General features: G+C 43.3%; 1 protein-coding gene and 1 long non-coding RNA gene across 2 annotated transcripts; both read right to left on the reverse strand.

The window, feature by feature from the left end:
- Positions 1–1564: 1564 nt before the first annotated feature.
- On the reverse strand, positions 1565–13402 carry LOC111960781 (LanC antibiotic synthetase component C-like 1 (bacterial)). The gene is given in 16 exon segments (XM_070439259.1): positions 1565–2975; positions 3265–3337; positions 4801–4977; positions 5557–5642; positions 5645–5738; positions 8545–8656; positions 8878–8900; positions 9738–9746; positions 11296–11363; positions 11366–11407; positions 11410–11447; positions 11853–11919; positions 11922–12066; positions 12407–12520; positions 12745–12893; positions 13293–13402. Coding segments are annotated over 15 exon segments (1212 nt in total). The 5' UTR covers positions 12832–12893; positions 13293–13402; the 3' UTR covers positions 1565–2898.
- Positions 3344–4248, reverse strand: LOC139024457 (uncharacterized). Its single transcript, XR_011475779.1, has 3 exons — positions 4192–4248; positions 3742–3998; positions 3344–3688 (listed from the first exon to the last, which is right to left on the reverse strand). It is a non-coding gene; the product is annotated as an uncharacterized lncRNA (long non-coding RNA).
- Positions 13403–18333: the final 4931 nt, after the last annotated feature.

Below are 18333 nucleotides of genomic sequence, written 5' to 3' on the forward strand. Positions count from 1 at the left end.
AAGTTGTTTTTGTCAGAAACAATGTTGGAAATGTTGTGCCTGTGTGGAATCTGCCCCTTATGTCACAGTGGTCAGTAYGTCAGACTATAGAATCCACAGTGTGACTGTCACTGTCCTCGACCCCCAACAAGGTCAAGAACACAGCAATCAGTAGTAYCATCCCCTGTTAATACCCAGCCACCAAGCACCGCTAAGTCAATTCTAAARTAAACAAGACCTGGGTTCAAATACTATTCAAAATCAATTCAAACACATCACCTGTGCTTGATTGAGCTTGCCTGTAGCTTAATTGCCCAACAGATTAGTCCCAAAACTGCAAGCCCTGCCCACCTGGCATTCTAGGCAGGCTAAAGCAAACGCTCAATATATTTCAAGTAGGATTTTAACCCAGGTTTGAATTAGCCCGACCTTGTAGTTCCATCCCCATCCCACCGCCAGTGTTTTCCTTCCCCCTCCTGCTGTATGTAATGTGGTGTAGGACACGTCTGGGGCCTTGGAGAGGCCGCGCCCTGGGACACATGAGCACTATTTTTACCCTCGCTCCTGCGGTGTTCAGTTTCTTACCTCCTCCTCCCCCTGTCCCGATCTCAGAGAGGGGGACAGGGAGCAGCTCCTCAAAGGGGGTGGGGGGGGGTCACTGGTTGCTGGGACATTCCCCCTTCTAACCCCCTCCTACCCTAAGCCAAGTTGTCTTGGGTTCAAATACTATTCAAAATCAATTCACACATTAAGCTGTGGTTGATTGAGCTTGCCTGGCTCAAGGGCACCAATAGAACAGTCCCAAAATGTCAAGCCCAACCATCAAACCCACCCACAGSCTAAAGCAAACAGTCAAATACTATTTAAACCCAGGTTTGAACCCATGTCAGCCACACATCGTAAAAGAGGGGCAAGGAGCAGGCTTAAAAAAAGAGCTGACGTATTGTGCCCCCTCTCCTTCAGGGTTACCGGAGCCTGATCTGGCACAGAGAGTGTTAGGAGTGGAGTTCCTTAGGGACAGGGTAGATGGACTTCAGTAGTCATCCAGCTCCACAGCTACAGCCCAATTAGTGTCCTGTTAGAGGCTCATACTGTAACACCCCTTTACAGCTGACGCGGGTGCAGTTGACTGGACCAGCCAATAAGGATGTTGTGCTAATTARGCATGTATAACCGCATAAGTAAATTGGTCAATACAGCAGGTTACAGCGCAATTGCTCACTTGTGATGAGGTTCAGGGAACCTTGTGTTGGCGCCCTAAGCACAGTAGGTAAACAGTCTTGTTGCACACAGGAGACCTGTGGTTTAACARGCACATCTTTGGTGCCTTTGTGAAAGGAGTCAAATATAGAGACAGTTGGAGTGGTCAAGTCAGAAAGAGTCTAACACTTAACAGTGTTTGGAAAAGGGGACAGTCAAATGGAGGCTTTAGTAGATGGACAGACGGATGGACTCACCGATTCTTGCCACTCAACGTGAACGCTCCCATTCCAAATGGACAAACTCTCCACTGCCCCTTAGTGGCTTTGCTCTGTTATTATAACATCAGGTCGAGACAAGGAGCCAGTCAGATTCAGAACACTAGAACGATGAATAATAGTTTAATAGCAAAGGTAACAGACAGGTGAGATGTAAAAAATACCTTGTTTTATTATTTAGCCAATGGAAATGTGAAGAAACCGTAGATGAGCAGTACAAGCGTACATCACACACACACACAACTTATGATGCGTCACATGGTCATTACAGTTTTACTGTAGTACTTTGTCACACAGTATAATAATTTTACTACAAAGTTTCTATTGCAGCCACAATCTGCAAAGATGAAAAATCCTCTACACCATGGAATTTCTATTCCGGTTATTAAAAAAAAAGGTGAAATCTAAAATTAACAATTAACAAACATGAATGTTGGAGCAAAGATTATTTATTTTTTTAATAGGAGATTGGTCGGTACTCAGATCCCCTTGGTATTTTTATTGATTCATAGACAGTACAGCTGGACAGTAGAGACAGATAAAAGGGATATCGACAGGAGAGGTGGAGACAGGGCTCCAACCCCCGTCACCAAGGGGGTAATTATGGTCCCGAGTTGAGAGGACTACCTTTTGACCAGACTACAGCCCGAGCAAAAAAATCGTAGTCAATTTCATCTCAGATAAACTGAAGTCTCAATGAGTCATAAAATMAATGAAAAGTAAATATCGAATTGATGTCCATAAATGGAAAATCCACTCGAGGTGGTTCTCTCTGCTTATGCCCCATGTCTAGACACAAAATAGTGAGCAAGTTTCAGTGCATAACACTTGAAACCCCCATGCACCATGCACATATTAGACTAGGGGCGACATTTTCCTCACGCAAAAAAAAAGGTGCAGCTCTGTGCAAAGAATACCATAAAACTCAATCTGCATGATAAAACATTATAAAGCATGATTTAATTTGAACTTTTCAACAAGTAGTGTTATAAAGAAGGCAAGAATTTAGCCAGGGTTTAGTCAACTCAGCAATGCAGCGATGTATGCGATGCAATTGAGATTGAAGTTTTTGGAATTCACATTAGTAATTTGCCTTCACATCTATTTGAAATCTTATGGTTCTTTTGCTCACTGCTCAATGCCATTTGCTCGTGCAAATGTCACCTTGCACTGATTGTTGTCCCTGGTCCCCCTCCCTACAACACACAATTACTGTTCGTTCAGCCAATAAGGAGAGACTGTGGGAAGATTTTGTTGTGATGGAAAAAGTCATCTTGATTATCACCTGCAGAGGTGACTCTGCGGTGTATATGCCTGTGTGTGTTTCTTTAAATGTCTCGGTGTGTGTGTGTGAGAGAGATGGAGAGAGATTAGGTGCTTGGATGTGTATGKTAGTTTCCAGAGCAGCAGGCAGGAGACCAGGGGTAAGCAGGGATACCTTTTACACCTCAAATGCTGGGAACTTTGATTTCAGGGGCTGGAGGAGGTCCGCCAGGAAGTAGATGGTTCCAGCCATGCCTGTGGACAGGAAGTGACACGTTGATTTCACATCTAAAACAGTTATTGGGTCGMATTTGTACACCMTAGCAAAACATTTGCAAAGGAAAATGAAAACAAGTGTTCAGGTAGTCCCTCCCAGTGTGTCAGTTTTCTACCATTTGATGCCTAACGAACACAYCCATGTTCTCAAGCRTTCCACTATTCATTGACTAATAGAAATTTGGCAAATTATTGAGCAAATCTGTGATCTAGGCTAAACATTCCAATTCAAACACTTGARATTGTGTGTTAGATGGCTTCACATTACCTTCAAATAATGAGAAAGGAGTGTCCGGTGTCCTGCAGCCATGTTTGCCGTAGTTCATGCACCAGTCTGCAAACTACAGAAAACAAAAGACCCCAGTCAAGCTTTTTACAATACAACAGTCAAACTTCAGGAGTATCAGACGATTGACAAATACTGTCCTAAGAGAAATACTGTCCTAAGAGAAATACTGTCCTAAGAGAAATACTGTCCTAAGAGAAATTAATCTTTAGCAGCCCATTCTTACTGTGTGCCTTACAGTGCCACTTGAGATGCCACTAGGATTAAATGGCCCACCTATGTGACCACAAAGCCCTTCTAGTCCGTTCCAATACAGTACATTGGGTTAAGTGGAAGAGCTTAAACTACACATGGGACTCCTCTCCACCCTCACTGTCTGTTGATGCAAAGACACGCTGACAGCCACCTACGGCTGTCAATAGCAACACGCTGTCAATAGGCAACACTGCTGAGCGCCACCTAGCGGCTGTCAATAGCTAGCGGCTGTCAATAGCAACACGCTGTCAATAGCTAGCGGCTGTCAATAGCAACACGCTGTCAATAGCTAGCGCTGTCAATAGCAACATGCTGTCAATAGCTAGCGGCTGTCAATAGAACACGCTGTCAATAGCAACCCGCTGTCAATAGCAACACGCTGTCAATAGCTAGCGGCTGTCAATCGAACACGCTGTCAATAGCTAGCGGCTGTCAATAGCAACACGCTGTCAATAGCTAGGCTGTCAATAAGCAGCTGTCAATAGCAACCCGCTGTCAATAGCTAGCGGCTGTCAATAGCAACACGCTGTCATACTACGGCTGTAATAGCAAGCGCTGTCAATAGCAACACGCTGTCAATAGCTAGCGGCTGTCAATTAGCTAGCGGCTGTCAATAGCTCACGGCTGTCAATCTAGCACGCTGTCAATAGCTACGGCTGTCAATAGCAACACGCTGTCAATAGCAAACACGCTGTCATAGCAACACGCTGTAATAGCAACACGCTGTCAATAGCCACACGGCTGTCAATAGCAACACGCTGTTCAATAGCAACACGCTGCAATAAGCAACACGCTGTCAATAGCCAATCACGAAAGACAGCAGTTGTCAATAAACATACAACGGTTCACTTCTCAAACGTCTCAGGTTCTCTGAATAATGTTTTATTTAAGTTTGGGTCGCTGTGAGCAGGATGATTGAGTGTAGTTCAAAGTATTGCTAAAGTGACCTTCAATCTTATATGGAAACTCTGGATTCTGAGAAGTTTTTTGTAACAGCTACCTAGACAAGCTGCTAGTGGGTGATAAACCTTGTAGAGACCCTGTCAAATGTCTATTTGTTGAAACATAAAACCATCACAGAGGGTGGTAGAGGGTGAGGACCTACAGTTGAGCCAGGAGTTTTTCCTGAAAAAAAAAAAAGTGTGACTGGACGAGGGGAAACTCGAGGCTCCACATCCTCATCAATTGATGAGAGCTTAACAGGTGAGGACATTGGGTCAGGAGATGTCCCCGTCAGGTCAGTAAGTTCAGGCTGCTTCTCACCATACAGGCCCTGTAGAGGTGCTTGGGGTCATGGGTGAGCTTGTAGAGGGCCAGGAAGGCGTAGGCGTTACCCGCGGCGCCGTGACACAGGCCGTAGCCCTTCTTCAGCAGGCCCCTGTGCCACACCACCTCCCCACACTGTAGAGCCTCTTCCAGGTACTGGCCCACTCCAAACACCTGCAGGGGGAAAACAGGGCGAGGGCATGTTCAGTAGGGCAAAATGTTTTTAAATGTTTCAAACAGGAAAGTAAAATGTCTTTCTTTAGGAGACGTTGAGACAGTACTGTAAAAACTCAGTAGTCTATTTCTAACCCAAAAGGATTGATTGGCAGACAACTAATGCCCTCTATGTTAAATGTGTGACACATGAAACACATTATCAGAATAAAAGCAAAGTGARAATGTTTTCAGGGACATCTAGTGTATTGTAGCTATACTTTTTGGCTGGTTGCTAATACAGAAAATAAACAACTTCACCACCAGATGCCACCATTACTTTCCAAGAGACCCCCGGCCTCGATGTTATTCTGCCAATTACATCTGAGATTGCATGTACCATAGTAATTATCCATCACATATTCTATCCATAACATAGTACTGGGGTGTGTTGAGTAGAGGCACACCGTATCAAAACATTTTGTAACGGGGAAAAAAGCAAACACCTGTGTTTTTATTGGATGAGTTCAGATAGAAAAGAGCACCTCCCAGTTTCACTAAAATGTTACCCTCTACTGAACAGGCCCAGGTTTCCAGTACCTTGTAGGCCTGCAGCAGCATGTAGATAATGCCTGGGGCTCCATGACACCAGTGCACCAGCAGGTCCCTGTTGTCCCCTATGCAGGCGGGTAGTTCCCAGTGGGAAAGCGGAGTCGACAGACGTGGTCCACGCTAGGCCTCACCAGTCTATGGACCCTCTCATCCCCCGCCACATAGCCTGGCTGCAGGGCACAGAACAGGAAGACATTTTCATGGCTCACACTTCATAGTAGGTTGATGAAAATGTTGGGGTCATTTCCATTTGGTGGTTTTCAATGAGAAAAAGCAAGTTCACTCCCCGAATTGATCCCAACCTGGTTGCTGATTGGTCTATGTTTAAGGTCCCATAATATACGGTTTCCAAACCTGGTCTCAGTCTCCAGTCATTTCACATACTCTATTCAGCATCAGGCGTATCATTCAACTAGTCAACTACTTGGTGGAATAGGACTTAAAATACAGTGGCAAGAAAAAGTATGTGAACTCTTTGGAATTACCTGGATTTCTGCATAAACCTTCATCTGAGTCACAACAACAGACAAACACAGTCTGCTTAAACTAATAACACACTAATTATTGTATTTTTCTTGTCTATATTGAATACATCATTTAAACATTCACAGTGTAGGTTGGGAAAAGTATGTGAACCCCAAGGCTAATGACTTCTCCAAAAGCTCATTGGAGTCAGGAGTCAACTAAGCTGGAGTCCAATCAATCAGATGAGATTGGAGATGTTGGTTAGAGCTGCCCTGTACTATTAAAAAAACTTTGCATTTCACAAGAAGCATAGCCTGATGTGAACCATGCCTTGAACAAAATAGATCCCAGAAGACCTAAGATTAAGAATTGTTGACTTGCATAAAAGCCTTGATGTTCATCAGTTCACGATTAGACAAATTGTCTATAAATGGAGAAATTTCAGCACTGTTGCTACTCTCCTAGGAGTGGCCGTTCTGCAAAGATGACTGCAAGAGCACAGTGCAGAATGCTCAATGAGGTTAAGAAGAATCCTAGAGTGTCAGCTAAAGACTTACAGAAATCTCTCAGGTTGAGAGCATCAAGTTCCTTGGTGTCCACATCAACAACAAACTAGGATGGTCCAAACAAACCAAGACAGTTGTGGAGGGCACGACAAAGCCTATTCCCCCTCAGGAAACTAAAAAGATTTGTCATGGGTCCCGAGATCCCCAAAAAGGTTCTATAGCTGCAACATCGAGAGAATCCTGACTGGTTGCATCACTGCCTGGTAGGGCAATTGCTCGGCCTCTGACCGCAAGGCACTACAGAGGGCAGTGCGTACGGCCCAGTACATCACTAGGGCTAAAGCTGCCTGCCATCCAGGACCTCTACACCAGGCGGTGTCAGAGGAAGGCCCTAAAAATTGTCAAAGACTCCAGCCACCCCAGTCAGACTGTTCTCTCTACTACCGCATGACAAGCGGTACCAGAGTGCCAAGTCTAGGACAAAAAGGCTTCTCAACAGTTTTTACCCCCAAGCCATAAGACTCCTGAACAGGTAATCAAATGGCTACCCGGACTATTTGCATTGTGTGCCCCCCCCCCCAACCCCTCTTTTTACACTGCTGCTACTCTGTTTATCATATATGCATAYTCACTTTAACTATACATTCATGTACATACTACCTCAATTGGGCCGACCAACCAGTGCTCCCGCGCACATTGGCTACCCGGGCTATCTGCATTGTGTCCCGCCACCCACCAACCCTCTTTTACACTACTGTTACTTCTGTTCATCATATATGCATAGTCACTTTAACCATATCTACATGTACATACTACCTCAGCCTGACTAACCCGGTGTCTGTTACATCTCTGTTGACGAGTCTACGATACGTAAACATTAAACAAGAATGGTGTTCATGGGAGGACTCCACGGAAGAAGCCACTGCTGTCAAAAAAAACATTGCTGCACGTCTAAGTTTGCAAAAGTGCACCTGGATGTTCCACAGCGCTACTGGCAAAATATTCTGTGGAGAGATGAAACTACAGATGAGTTGTTTGGAAAGAACACACAACACTATGTGTGGAGAAAAAAAAGGCACAGCACACCAACATCAAAACCTCATCCAATTGTAAAGTATGGTGGAGGAGCATCATGGTTTGGGGCTGCTTTGCTGCCTCAGGGCCTGGACAGCTTGCTATCATCGACGGAAAAACCAATTCAAGTTTATCAAGACATTTTGGCAGGATAATGTAGGTTATCTGTCCGCCGAAATTAAAGTTCAACAGAAGTTGGGTCATTCAACAGGACAACGACCCAAACACAGAAGTAAATAAACAACAGAATGGCTTCAACAGAAGAAAATACACCTTCTGGAGTGGCCCAGTCAGAGTCCTGATCTCAACCCGATTGAGATGCTGTGGCATGACCTCAAGAGAGCGCTTCACACCAGACATCCCAAGAATATTGCTGAACTGAAACAGTTTTGTAAAGAGGATGGACCAAACTTCCTCCTGACCATTGTGCAGGTCTGATCTGCAACTACAGAAAACGTTTGGTTGAGGTTATTGCTGCCAAAGGAGGGTCAACAGTTATTAAATCCAAGGGTTCACATACTTTTCCCACCCTGCACTGTGAATGTTTATGCGGTGTGTTCAATAAAGACATGAAAACGTATAATTGTGTGTTATTAGTTTAAGCAGACTGTCTATTGTTGTGACCCAGATGAAGATCAGATTTTTTTTTTAATTGACCAATTTATGCAGAAATCCAGGTATTTCCAAAGTGTTCACATACTTTTCTTGCCACTGTATGAAGGCGTTTTCTTTAGATTCAGAATCCTGCATAATGGGAATTTTCAACCTGTCAGCTTTACCTGCATGGGAATAAGGGAAGTTCGAATCAATAGCTCTAGCTTATTCTGCAGTAATAGTGACATAGCTCTAACCCTGCATGATATAAGGGAAGTTTGACTCAGCCTAGCTACCTGCATGATAAAAGGATTGAACAATCAGCTCTAGCTTTTACCTGCATGAGGAAGTATAGATGCTGCCAGGCGTGGGCGGGGCCTACATACTGTTCTTGGTACCACTCGAACATCAGAGGGCTCTGGTCCTGACACGGAACCTCTGGGACTGCCCTCCCCGATATCACAAGCCTCACAGATCTGTGGGAGAGACAGGGTCAAAACACACATCCTGATATCAACACAGCCTCAGATCAGACGGAGAGAGACCAGGGTCAAACACACATCCTGATATCAACAAGCCTCAGATCAGACGGAGAGAGACCAGGGTCAAAACACACATCCCTGATATACACAGTCTCAGATCAGACGAGAGAGACCAGGTCAAAACACACACACTCCCTGATATCAACACAGCCTCAGATCAGAGGAGAAAGACCAGGGTCAAAACACATCACAACTCAGTCAGAACCCCAATGAGGCGGTTGTATTACTTCTGAAAATCTGTAGGGTGGATGACTGAAAGTACACAACATATATCAACGGAAAAAAAGAAAATTCACGCTTTTCACATATTGTGCCGACCTGAACCTTACTGGTGCTGATATTATATATGGTTTTGTCGGGGATGGGCATCTGAACTCATAACGAGGGCTGCAGTGGCTCACGGGTCAGCTCACCACACCCACACATGCAGCAGACTAGTTGCTTAGCAATACTACGAATGAGCATAATTTACTCCTCATTACCAAGACTAGATCTTAGTTACTGTGTTCAACGTGCAATAGCATAAACAGTTAACTATGATTGGCAACAATTCTCATCTGAGAAATATGGTGGTACTTGATTTCAACACCTGAACAAGTGGACAGGTTAGTATGCTGTTCAACAGTGAGATGCAGAAGGGTGTGTTCATAACAACTCAACTGTTCAACTTGTTCGCCAACAAATAGATCCATGTTGGTTAAACTTGAAATATAAAGATTAGCTGGCTAATCACAGCACGTGGGCTTGAGAGATGGCCGATGAGCTGTGTTCATTCAGCCTAATGCCTGCTCAAGAAGTTAGTCATTATTAGTGGAGGAGCATTATGCACATGGTTCTAGTCAGTTGTGACAAAAACAATTACATTTTCACAGACTTGAAAAACAGATCAGTGATAACTGCAACAAGAAAATAAGCTGGTTAAACTTTTTGATAAAATAATTAGTGGGTCTTATGGTCGTGGAAGGCTTATATTTAGCCTCGGTATAACTTCACAAACCTGTCATTACATTATTTCTGACTGTTTGAAATGCAGTGTATTTTACCTTTAATTGTACAACAACTCTTATTTAGAGAAAACATATCGGAAAAATGTATATATCATGAATTGCCATAAGTTTGAGAAAAAAAACGTGAGATATGGTTCAGCCTCCAATTCGACACATTTTGCCATGGGGAGGAGAGTAGATTGAGCAATGCAATTTATTTACTAATTTCACGCAATTCTACTTATTTGCCTTGGGGACAGAGGGAAAAATGTGCAGTTTTACATCCAATGTTCTGCATTTATCACATTTTGCCCCGGTCTTATGCCATGTTAATAAAATATCTGAGTGAGATGACTAACAAAATCAAATGTGGTCCGGAATTCGACATGACTACTACCAAGTTTAGATAGCTGGCTAGATGAACTTATTACTCAAAAAAATGTTAGCCGACATGGGCCAATTGAGTGACTGTCACCACGTTTCCATCCACAGTTTTGATGTGAGTAGTCCTACCTACTCATACAGTATACATGTGTATTTGATAGAAATACAAGTTTATTACAACTTAATAAACGCACACAAATAATTTGTTCGTTCGACATGGTGGGATCTTTTTGAGTCGGTAAAATGTATATGCGAGAAATGGGGGTGAAAACGCTCTTATGAGCAAATATAGGAGGACTGGGGAAAGCATGCAGTTTATTAGGCTACAGATGAAATCAGTTATGATGAACTTCACAGGGTGGTGCTCCTTTCCAATAAACATCCAGTCTTATTCTGGTTACCTGATCGATACGCACTTCCGTTTGACAAATAAAAATACTTGCGCTCTTATTCATGTTCAGCTCATCATGTAGTCTACCCGCACTCTATGCCAGCTGTTGGCTAGAGCGCATGGGCCAAGACAACAGTTTGTGACTCAACTATCGGTAGAGTTGAAAATGTGATGGAAACACATTGAACTTCAGATTTTTATTCTGGACATGAAAAGTTAAGGATTGTGTGCACTACGTCATCACCCACTGTTTTGTATCCACATCAAGTCTGCTTGGTGGAAAACCCAATAGTGGGAAAACTGCATATTTTCTTTATGCATGAAAATCGGCCGCCAATTTGATGGAAACCTAGCTAATGACTGACAAGAGAACAGCTGCTGATGCACAACCACATTTCCAAATTGCACCTTGTGTATTCTAACTCTAAACAGTATGTTGAGATGGCGATAGTTCAAAAAAAATATGTTTTTACCGTGTGCCTACAAAAGGGGGGACTCCCTGGCTTTGTCTTTAGAGCACAGCTCCACCAATGCATGCATTATCAGGCCAGCACAATACTTGGCTCGACTAAGCTCCTTTCAGTAGTGTTAAAAGGGTAACAATTTCATTTCATTTCAAATGGTCCTACTTAGAAGATCGTTCACCTTTCTGATGACAATGCTTGTAGCTCACTCAACCAACTCTGTTTCTACTGAACACAGTCAATGTAACAGTGCTTGTCAAACACACTGAATACATATCCAATGTGTATGTGATGAAGCTTAACCGTGAGCCTACGACTGACCTGTTGGATGTACTGGATGGGGATCTTGTCGTGGCCAAACTGCTGGTTGATGAAGGTCAGGGCGTAAGGTAACCCATCCTGCCGTAGAGCAGCTCATCAGGGAGACCGCTGGCCCGGAGCCCATTACCACCGACTGATGGAGCTGCAGCAGCCTGGAGGGAAGGGGGAACACTCACTTTACTTCAGATCTCTTATGGCATCTTACTGATGAACTGGTTGGACTTATTCCAAATCAACACCTAGCCTTTATCCCCTAGGTTCTTCTGGAGACCTGAGGATCTTGCCTTCCAATGACCAGGTGGACCTGTTCCATATTGTAACACCTACCAAATCCTCTCAGATCTACACAAGTGCTAGTAGTGACTGGCACGATATCCAGATACTGATCAAATTAGCGATTAGGTGGAATGAAATCTAGACACACAGAGCACCAGTGTCTTAATTCTCAGACTTGTGAGCCGTCCCCAATGACGTATATAACACGTCATGTCTATATATATATATATACCACACACACATACACACACGTCTATGGCTGGCCCATGTCCTGTACTGACCTGCTGAGGCATTCGTCTGACTCCTGTGCCCTCTGTACTCTGTGGTAGACCACTGCAGCCACGGCCAGGGTCCAGCATCACCGCACAGGAAGGTGACATCACGTCGCCGCGTCGGACACGTCAGGCTGTGGCCCACGTAGTCCAGAGCCTTCTGCAGGAATGAAGGCTCGCCGAACACACCGTGGAGGTGCAGGTAAAGCAGGGCGATGCCTGGGAGGGAGAGGGGATGGGGAGATGGGGAGGGGAAGAGGAGTCAGGGTAGAGGCAGAGGAGATGGGGGGGAAACGAGGAGAGGGGACAGGGAAGAGGGCAGAGAGGAGGGAGGGATGGGGGAGACAAGGAGGGGAGAGGGACAGGGAAGAGGGCAGAGAGGGGTGGGAGACGAGGAGGAGGGGGCAGGGAAGAGGGCAGAGAGGGGATGGGAGACGACGAAGAGGGGGACAGGGAAGAGGGCAGAGAGAGGAGGGGACAGAGTAGGAGACATGTGATTTGAGGTGACAGAATGTAGTCTAAACCTAGAAAAAGCAAGATGGTGGGTTCTTCTTCCTCACCTGCCAGCCAGTGTAGCCAGTGCAATCTCTAGGGTCAGCAGACTTGAGCCCATTCTCCATGTGCATCAACAGCTGACTGATGGCATTGCTCAGCCGCCCTGCAAACTCTGCTGTGAGCTGTAGAAAACACCATGACAGAACATATTCGATTTTATTGTATTAGATCTTTATCAGTAGTCCTGGCTTTGAAGTCGTTGATATGTGAATATTTCAGTTACCTGATGCATTTAACATAAAAAGGCTCATGACATGTAGGCTATGTATTGTACATCCAGGGTATGACCGTTTGCTTACCAGGCCTAGCTAGCTTTAACTTCAGCTAGCTAACGTTAGCTTCATACCTTTCCTTGTGAATCAAATAGTTCTTGCACAGATGCAGGGTTCCCATCATAGTCTGCGTATGGGTTCTTCCAAGCTCTCTGGTCCATTTTCTTCCAACTCCCCTCCGCTCCCACTAAAACTCAAGTTTTTTGGTCAAACGAGAAGGAATCTGCGAGAGAGGTGGGATGGGGACACACGATGTTGAGACCACTCTCGGTRTGGCTCTCGCTACAGAAATAATTACATTAATTCCAACAACTGTTTGGTAGAGGGTTCAACAAAAATATACAATGTATCTCGCTATCTAACTAAATCAAATATATAGTTAGAGACACTGCTTTGGAAGAGATTCGTGCAACACGCCCCCAAACTTGCTAGCTATGCTAACTAGCGCTAGCATGCTACGCTAGCTCAATATCATGTGCTCAGTCGCCATTGAAATTAGCATGTGTGATAGTGCAGCTAGCTATAGCTACAATATTAGCAAATATTTTGAAACACATGCCTTTGCGCTAAATACACAAAAAAAAGGCCGAATGTTAAAAGTCTGTCGATAAAAAGGACATACCACTGCAGACGGTTGATGTTTATAATGTTCTTGATCGCTTCACCGACAAACACGTTGAATGGACTTTACAACCTCAGTGTGGCCACCTGGTGTGAAGGAGTCCGTATTACAGGCCTTTTTTGGTGTATTTTCTCGTGTGCCTTAATGATGGTGAAAAGGCGAAAGCAATGCTATAGATTTTATGCACGCAGGATAGATTGAGCTGGTGGAAGGATATGCATCCAATTTTTAAAACTATTATTGCCTTTTAAACAAAGCATAAGGTTTTGCTATGAAGGCTTACATGTCTGTTTTGAATGATCAAAACCCATCCCAGTCTCTGAATTAAGGTATTACACAGCAAATGAGCCTTACACAGCAAACGAAAAGAGTCCATTTGATATTTTAAGTAGAAATTGTGCACCAATATTACGATTTAAAGGCCTGTTATATTACATGAAGTGCCCTATAATATACAGTACCAGTCAAAAGTTTGGACAAACCTACTCATTCAAGGGTTTTTCTTTATTTTTTTACTATTTTCTACATTGTAGAATAATAGTGAAGACATCAAAACGATGAAATAACACACATGGAATCATGTAGTAACCAAAAAAGTCTTAAACAAATCAGAATATATTTTATATTTGAGATTCTTCAAAGTAGCCACCCTGACAGGTAGTCTAGTGGTTAGAGCGTAGGACCAGTAACTAAAATGTTGCTAGATTGAACCCCTGAGCTGACAAGGTAAAAATCTGTCGTTCTGCCCCTGAACAAGGCAGTTAACCCACTGTTCCTAGGCCGTCATTGTAAATAAGAGTTTGTTCTTAACTGACTTGTCTAGTTAAATAAAGGTGAAATCAAATAAAAAAATGCCTTAATGACCGCTTTGCACACTCTTGGCATTCTCTCAACCAGCTTCATGAGGTAGTCACCTGGAATGCTTTTCAATTATCAAGTGTGCCTTGTTAAAAGTTAATTTGTGGAATTTCCTTCCTTCTTAATGTTTTTGAGCCAATCAGTTGTGTTGTGAAAAGGTAGGGGTGGTATACAGAAGACCCTATCGTTGTAAAGCAAGTCCATATTACGCCAAGAACAGCTAAATAAGCAAAGAGAAATTACAGACCATCATTACTTTAAGACATGAAGGTCAGTCAGTCTGAAAATTTCAATAACTTTGAAAGTTTCTTCAAGTGCAATCGCAAAAAACATCAAGCGCTATGATGAAACTGTTCTCATGAGGACCGCCACGGAAAGGAAGACCCAGAGTTACCTCTGCTGCAGAGGATGAGTTCATTAGAGTTACCAGCCTCAGAAATTGCAGCCCAAATAAATGCTTCACAGAGTTCAAGTAACAGACACATCTCAATATCAACTGTTCAGAGGAGACTGCATGAAAGAGGCCTTCATGGTCGAAATACTGCAAAGAAACCACTACTAAAGGACACCAATAAAAAGAAGAGACTTGCTTGGCCAGAAACACGAGCAATGAACATTAGACCAGTGGAAATCTGTCATTTGGTCTGTTGAGTCCAAATTTGAGATTGTTGGTTCCAATCGCTGTGTCTTTATGAGACGCAGAGTAGGTGAACAGATGATCTCCGCATGTGCGGTTCTCACTGTGAAGCATGGAGGAGGAGGTGTGATGGTGCTTTGCTGGTGACACTGTCTGTGTTTATTTACAATTAAAGGCACACTTAACCAGTATGGCTACCACAGCTTCTGCAGCGATACGCCATCCCATCTGGTTTGCTCTTAGTGGGACTATCATTTGTTTTTCAACAGGACAATGACCCAACACACCTCCAGGCTGTGTTAAGGCTATCTGACCAAGAAGGAGAGTGATGGAGTGCTGCATCAGATGATCTGGCTCCACAATCACCCGACCTCAACCCATTTGAAATGGTTTGGGATGAGTTGGACCGCAGAGTGAAGGAAAAGCAGCCAACAAGTGCTCAGCATATTTGGAAACTCCTTCAAGACTGTTGGAAAAGAATTCCAGGTGAAGCTGGTTGAGAGAATGCCAAGAGTGTGCAAAGCTGTCATCAAGGCAATGGGGTTGCTACATTGAAGAATCTCAAATATAAAATATATTTTGATTTGTTTAACACTTTTTGGTTATTACATGATTCCATAAGTGTTATTTCATAGTTTTGATGTCTTCACTACTTTTCTACAATGTAGAAAATAGTAAATAAAGAAAAAACCTTGAATGGAAGGTGTGTCCAAACTTTTGACTGGTACTGTAGATCACATGGAGAATTTAAATCTGATTTTTAATATGAATAAAGGCTTGCTAAAGTGACAAAATTCAGCATTTTGACATGTTCCAAAGGTCAACCATGTGTCACTGATAAGGAAGATTTCAACCCACTTAACCCTGTGAGGTATTTGGCTGTGGGACCATTTTCAATGTTTACTTAAAAATGATACAATTAGTTATTTTTTCAACCTGAGACTCATTGGCTTGGCTCATTTCTGTGAAGAACATGTAAAACATGCATTTTCATTGAGTGCACACTGGTCACCCCCTACACATTTATATTACATATGTGGTGTTCTGGTCCACTGGACCCGAGGGTATAAAAGTGTGGAAAAAGTGTGTAGGTGAAAATAAGTAAAAATGAAACCAAGGTTTTCTGTGGCTTTCACTCTGTCTTCCTCCTCCCTGGGCCTGCTGTTTCAACATAGCACCACGAACCTGTCTGTCTCCTGCCTGTCTGCCTGTATCCTGCTTTTTCTCTCAACTCTTTACCACTTTGGTAGTTCAACCCCTAGATGGGGTTGAACCTAGATTGGAAAGCGGGAAGCTCCGTAGAAGACGGCTCTTTCTCAGGAGCTGGGCAAGGCATTGGTAAGACCTCAATTCAGAGGAAGCAACATATCCCAAGGACCCCAGCTTCTGCAGCAATCGTGAGGAGGATTCAGGAGGAGGACGCTGGTGCCCCATCCGCCCGACCCACAGAACCAACAACTCCAATAGCGGAACTAAGTGTGAGTGATGTTGTTGCATGTGTGTGTGTCTGACTCTCTACCTTGGCCTGCTGTAACTATATATGTGAGTGAGTGAGATGTTAGTAAAATTCCTGAACTAAATATTTTCAACATTCCAGATTGCAGCCGGTAGCAACAAGAAGAAGTGCTGCGATCTGTGTGGACCCAAGAAGGACAGGAAGAAAAGTACACATGCATCAAGTGCAGAAATACATTTGCAACAACACACCAGTAAAATCTGTCCCTCTTGTGGTGTGTAGATCAGCCTTAATTTGTGTTCAAAGGGGCTCATTTATCATTTCCATAAAATACTGTATGTAAAATTTGTCCTTTCAATTTGTTCAGTTCAAAGCAATAAACATCAATAGTGAAAACAAAAGTGGAACATGGGTGGTTATTTCTGTACACTACACTCTTAGAACAAAAGGTGCTATCTGGAACCTAAAAGGGTTCTTCGGTTAGCCCCATAGGAGAACCATTTGAAGAACCATTTTAGCTTCAGGTAGAACCCTATAGGTTCCATGTTGAGCCCTTTCTACAGAGGGTTCTAACCCAAAAGGGTTCTGATGGAACCAAAAATGGTTCTCCTATTGGGACAGCTTTGGAACCCTTTTTTATAAGAATGTACACAGGTCCACGGAAGGTCTTCCCTGATTAGCACCTTAAAATACATCTGGAAGTTTATTGCTAGATTACAAACCAGCATTTTCATAGGAGTCTTTGTTCATATCAAGCTTTGATAGGATTCCTGTATCACAGTTAATGCACTGTAATGATAGTGAACTACCAGCCTTTTATGAGTCACACTGCGTAATCATTGTCTTACTGTAGCTAAGTCCCTGCGCTGGTTTGTGACACTCGAGTGACACTTGATCTCTTTTCCAATAAGCCTCTATGCTGTGTCCATTGAGTCTGTAATCTGTTTGTGTATTGGTGGCAGAAAAATGACAGTTTTGCATATGTCGTTGCCATGGAATACAAGCATCCCCAACCAAGTTGCTTTTGACCTTCTTTAGAACCAATCAAGCTCTCCCACTCCTCCAGATTGATAGCAAAGAGTCCGGGGAGTCAAGTCCACTTTCAGAACCCAGAACAAGTTGTCTCCATTGGTTATAGCCTGCTGCTTTGCTGTCTTCTTAACAGTTCCAGCTAGAAACCCTTAGTTAAAGCCTGCAGTAGAGCGAATGCCTGAGCCTTATATTTCATATCTAAAATATATAGCTCTGGCTGATGCATTATCATGTGGTCATAATGCATTATAATGTAGTTAGAATACATTATCGTGTAGTTATCATGTTGGTTCCGTGTGGCTCAGTTGGTAGAGCATGGCGCTTGCAATTCCAGGGTTGTGGGTTGATTGTGGGGAACAGTATGGGAAAAAATGTATGAAAATGTATGCACTACTACTAAGTTGCTCTGGAGAAGAGCGTCTGCTAAACGACTAAAATGTAATGTAAAATAATGCATGATCATGCGGTTATAATACATTATCATTTGGTTATAATGCGTTGTCAGACTTGACATAAGCATGTATGACCCCCTATAATGTATTATTACTGTGCCATAATGATCCTGACTAAATAACAGCCATTTTGAGTCTGTGATTTTTTGAATCTCTCTCTCTCTCTCTCTCTCTCTCTCTCTTATTCCTGTTGCAATCAAGACTTTTAGAAAGTAGAGTGGCATATCAAGGTGTGGAGAAATAACATCAGAGCCAGGCTTTTGAAGCAGAGAAGAGTGGCTGGTCCTGGTTCATTCATTTCATCGATTCTTTGGGGCTACAGMGTRGAGAATTAATAAGATGCGTTTATTACTGMACCCCTCATAATAAAGATGAAGAAAGCTATTGATTGATCTRTTCTCGTCCTCTTCCTTTCCCCTTGTGATCGACAGCCCGTGTTGTTAGCCTGCTCAGTTATTGCCACATCAGTAGCTAGCTCATCACAGCGTTGTTTATGTGGTGAAAACAAAATGGCCGACTTTCACGTCTTCACCTAGCGACTGACTGCTTTACCTTGCCTGGGGGGACAGATGAAGGCAATTACTTAATATAGCAGTATTCGTCTGA

Source organism: Salvelinus sp. IW2-2015, linkage group LG4p (assembly GCF_002910315.2).
Source record: "Salvelinus sp. IW2-2015 linkage group LG4p, ASM291031v2, whole genome shotgun sequence".
In the NCBI taxonomy this organism is placed as follows: Eukaryota; Metazoa; Chordata; class Actinopteri; order Salmoniformes; family Salmonidae; genus Salvelinus; species Salvelinus sp. IW2-2015.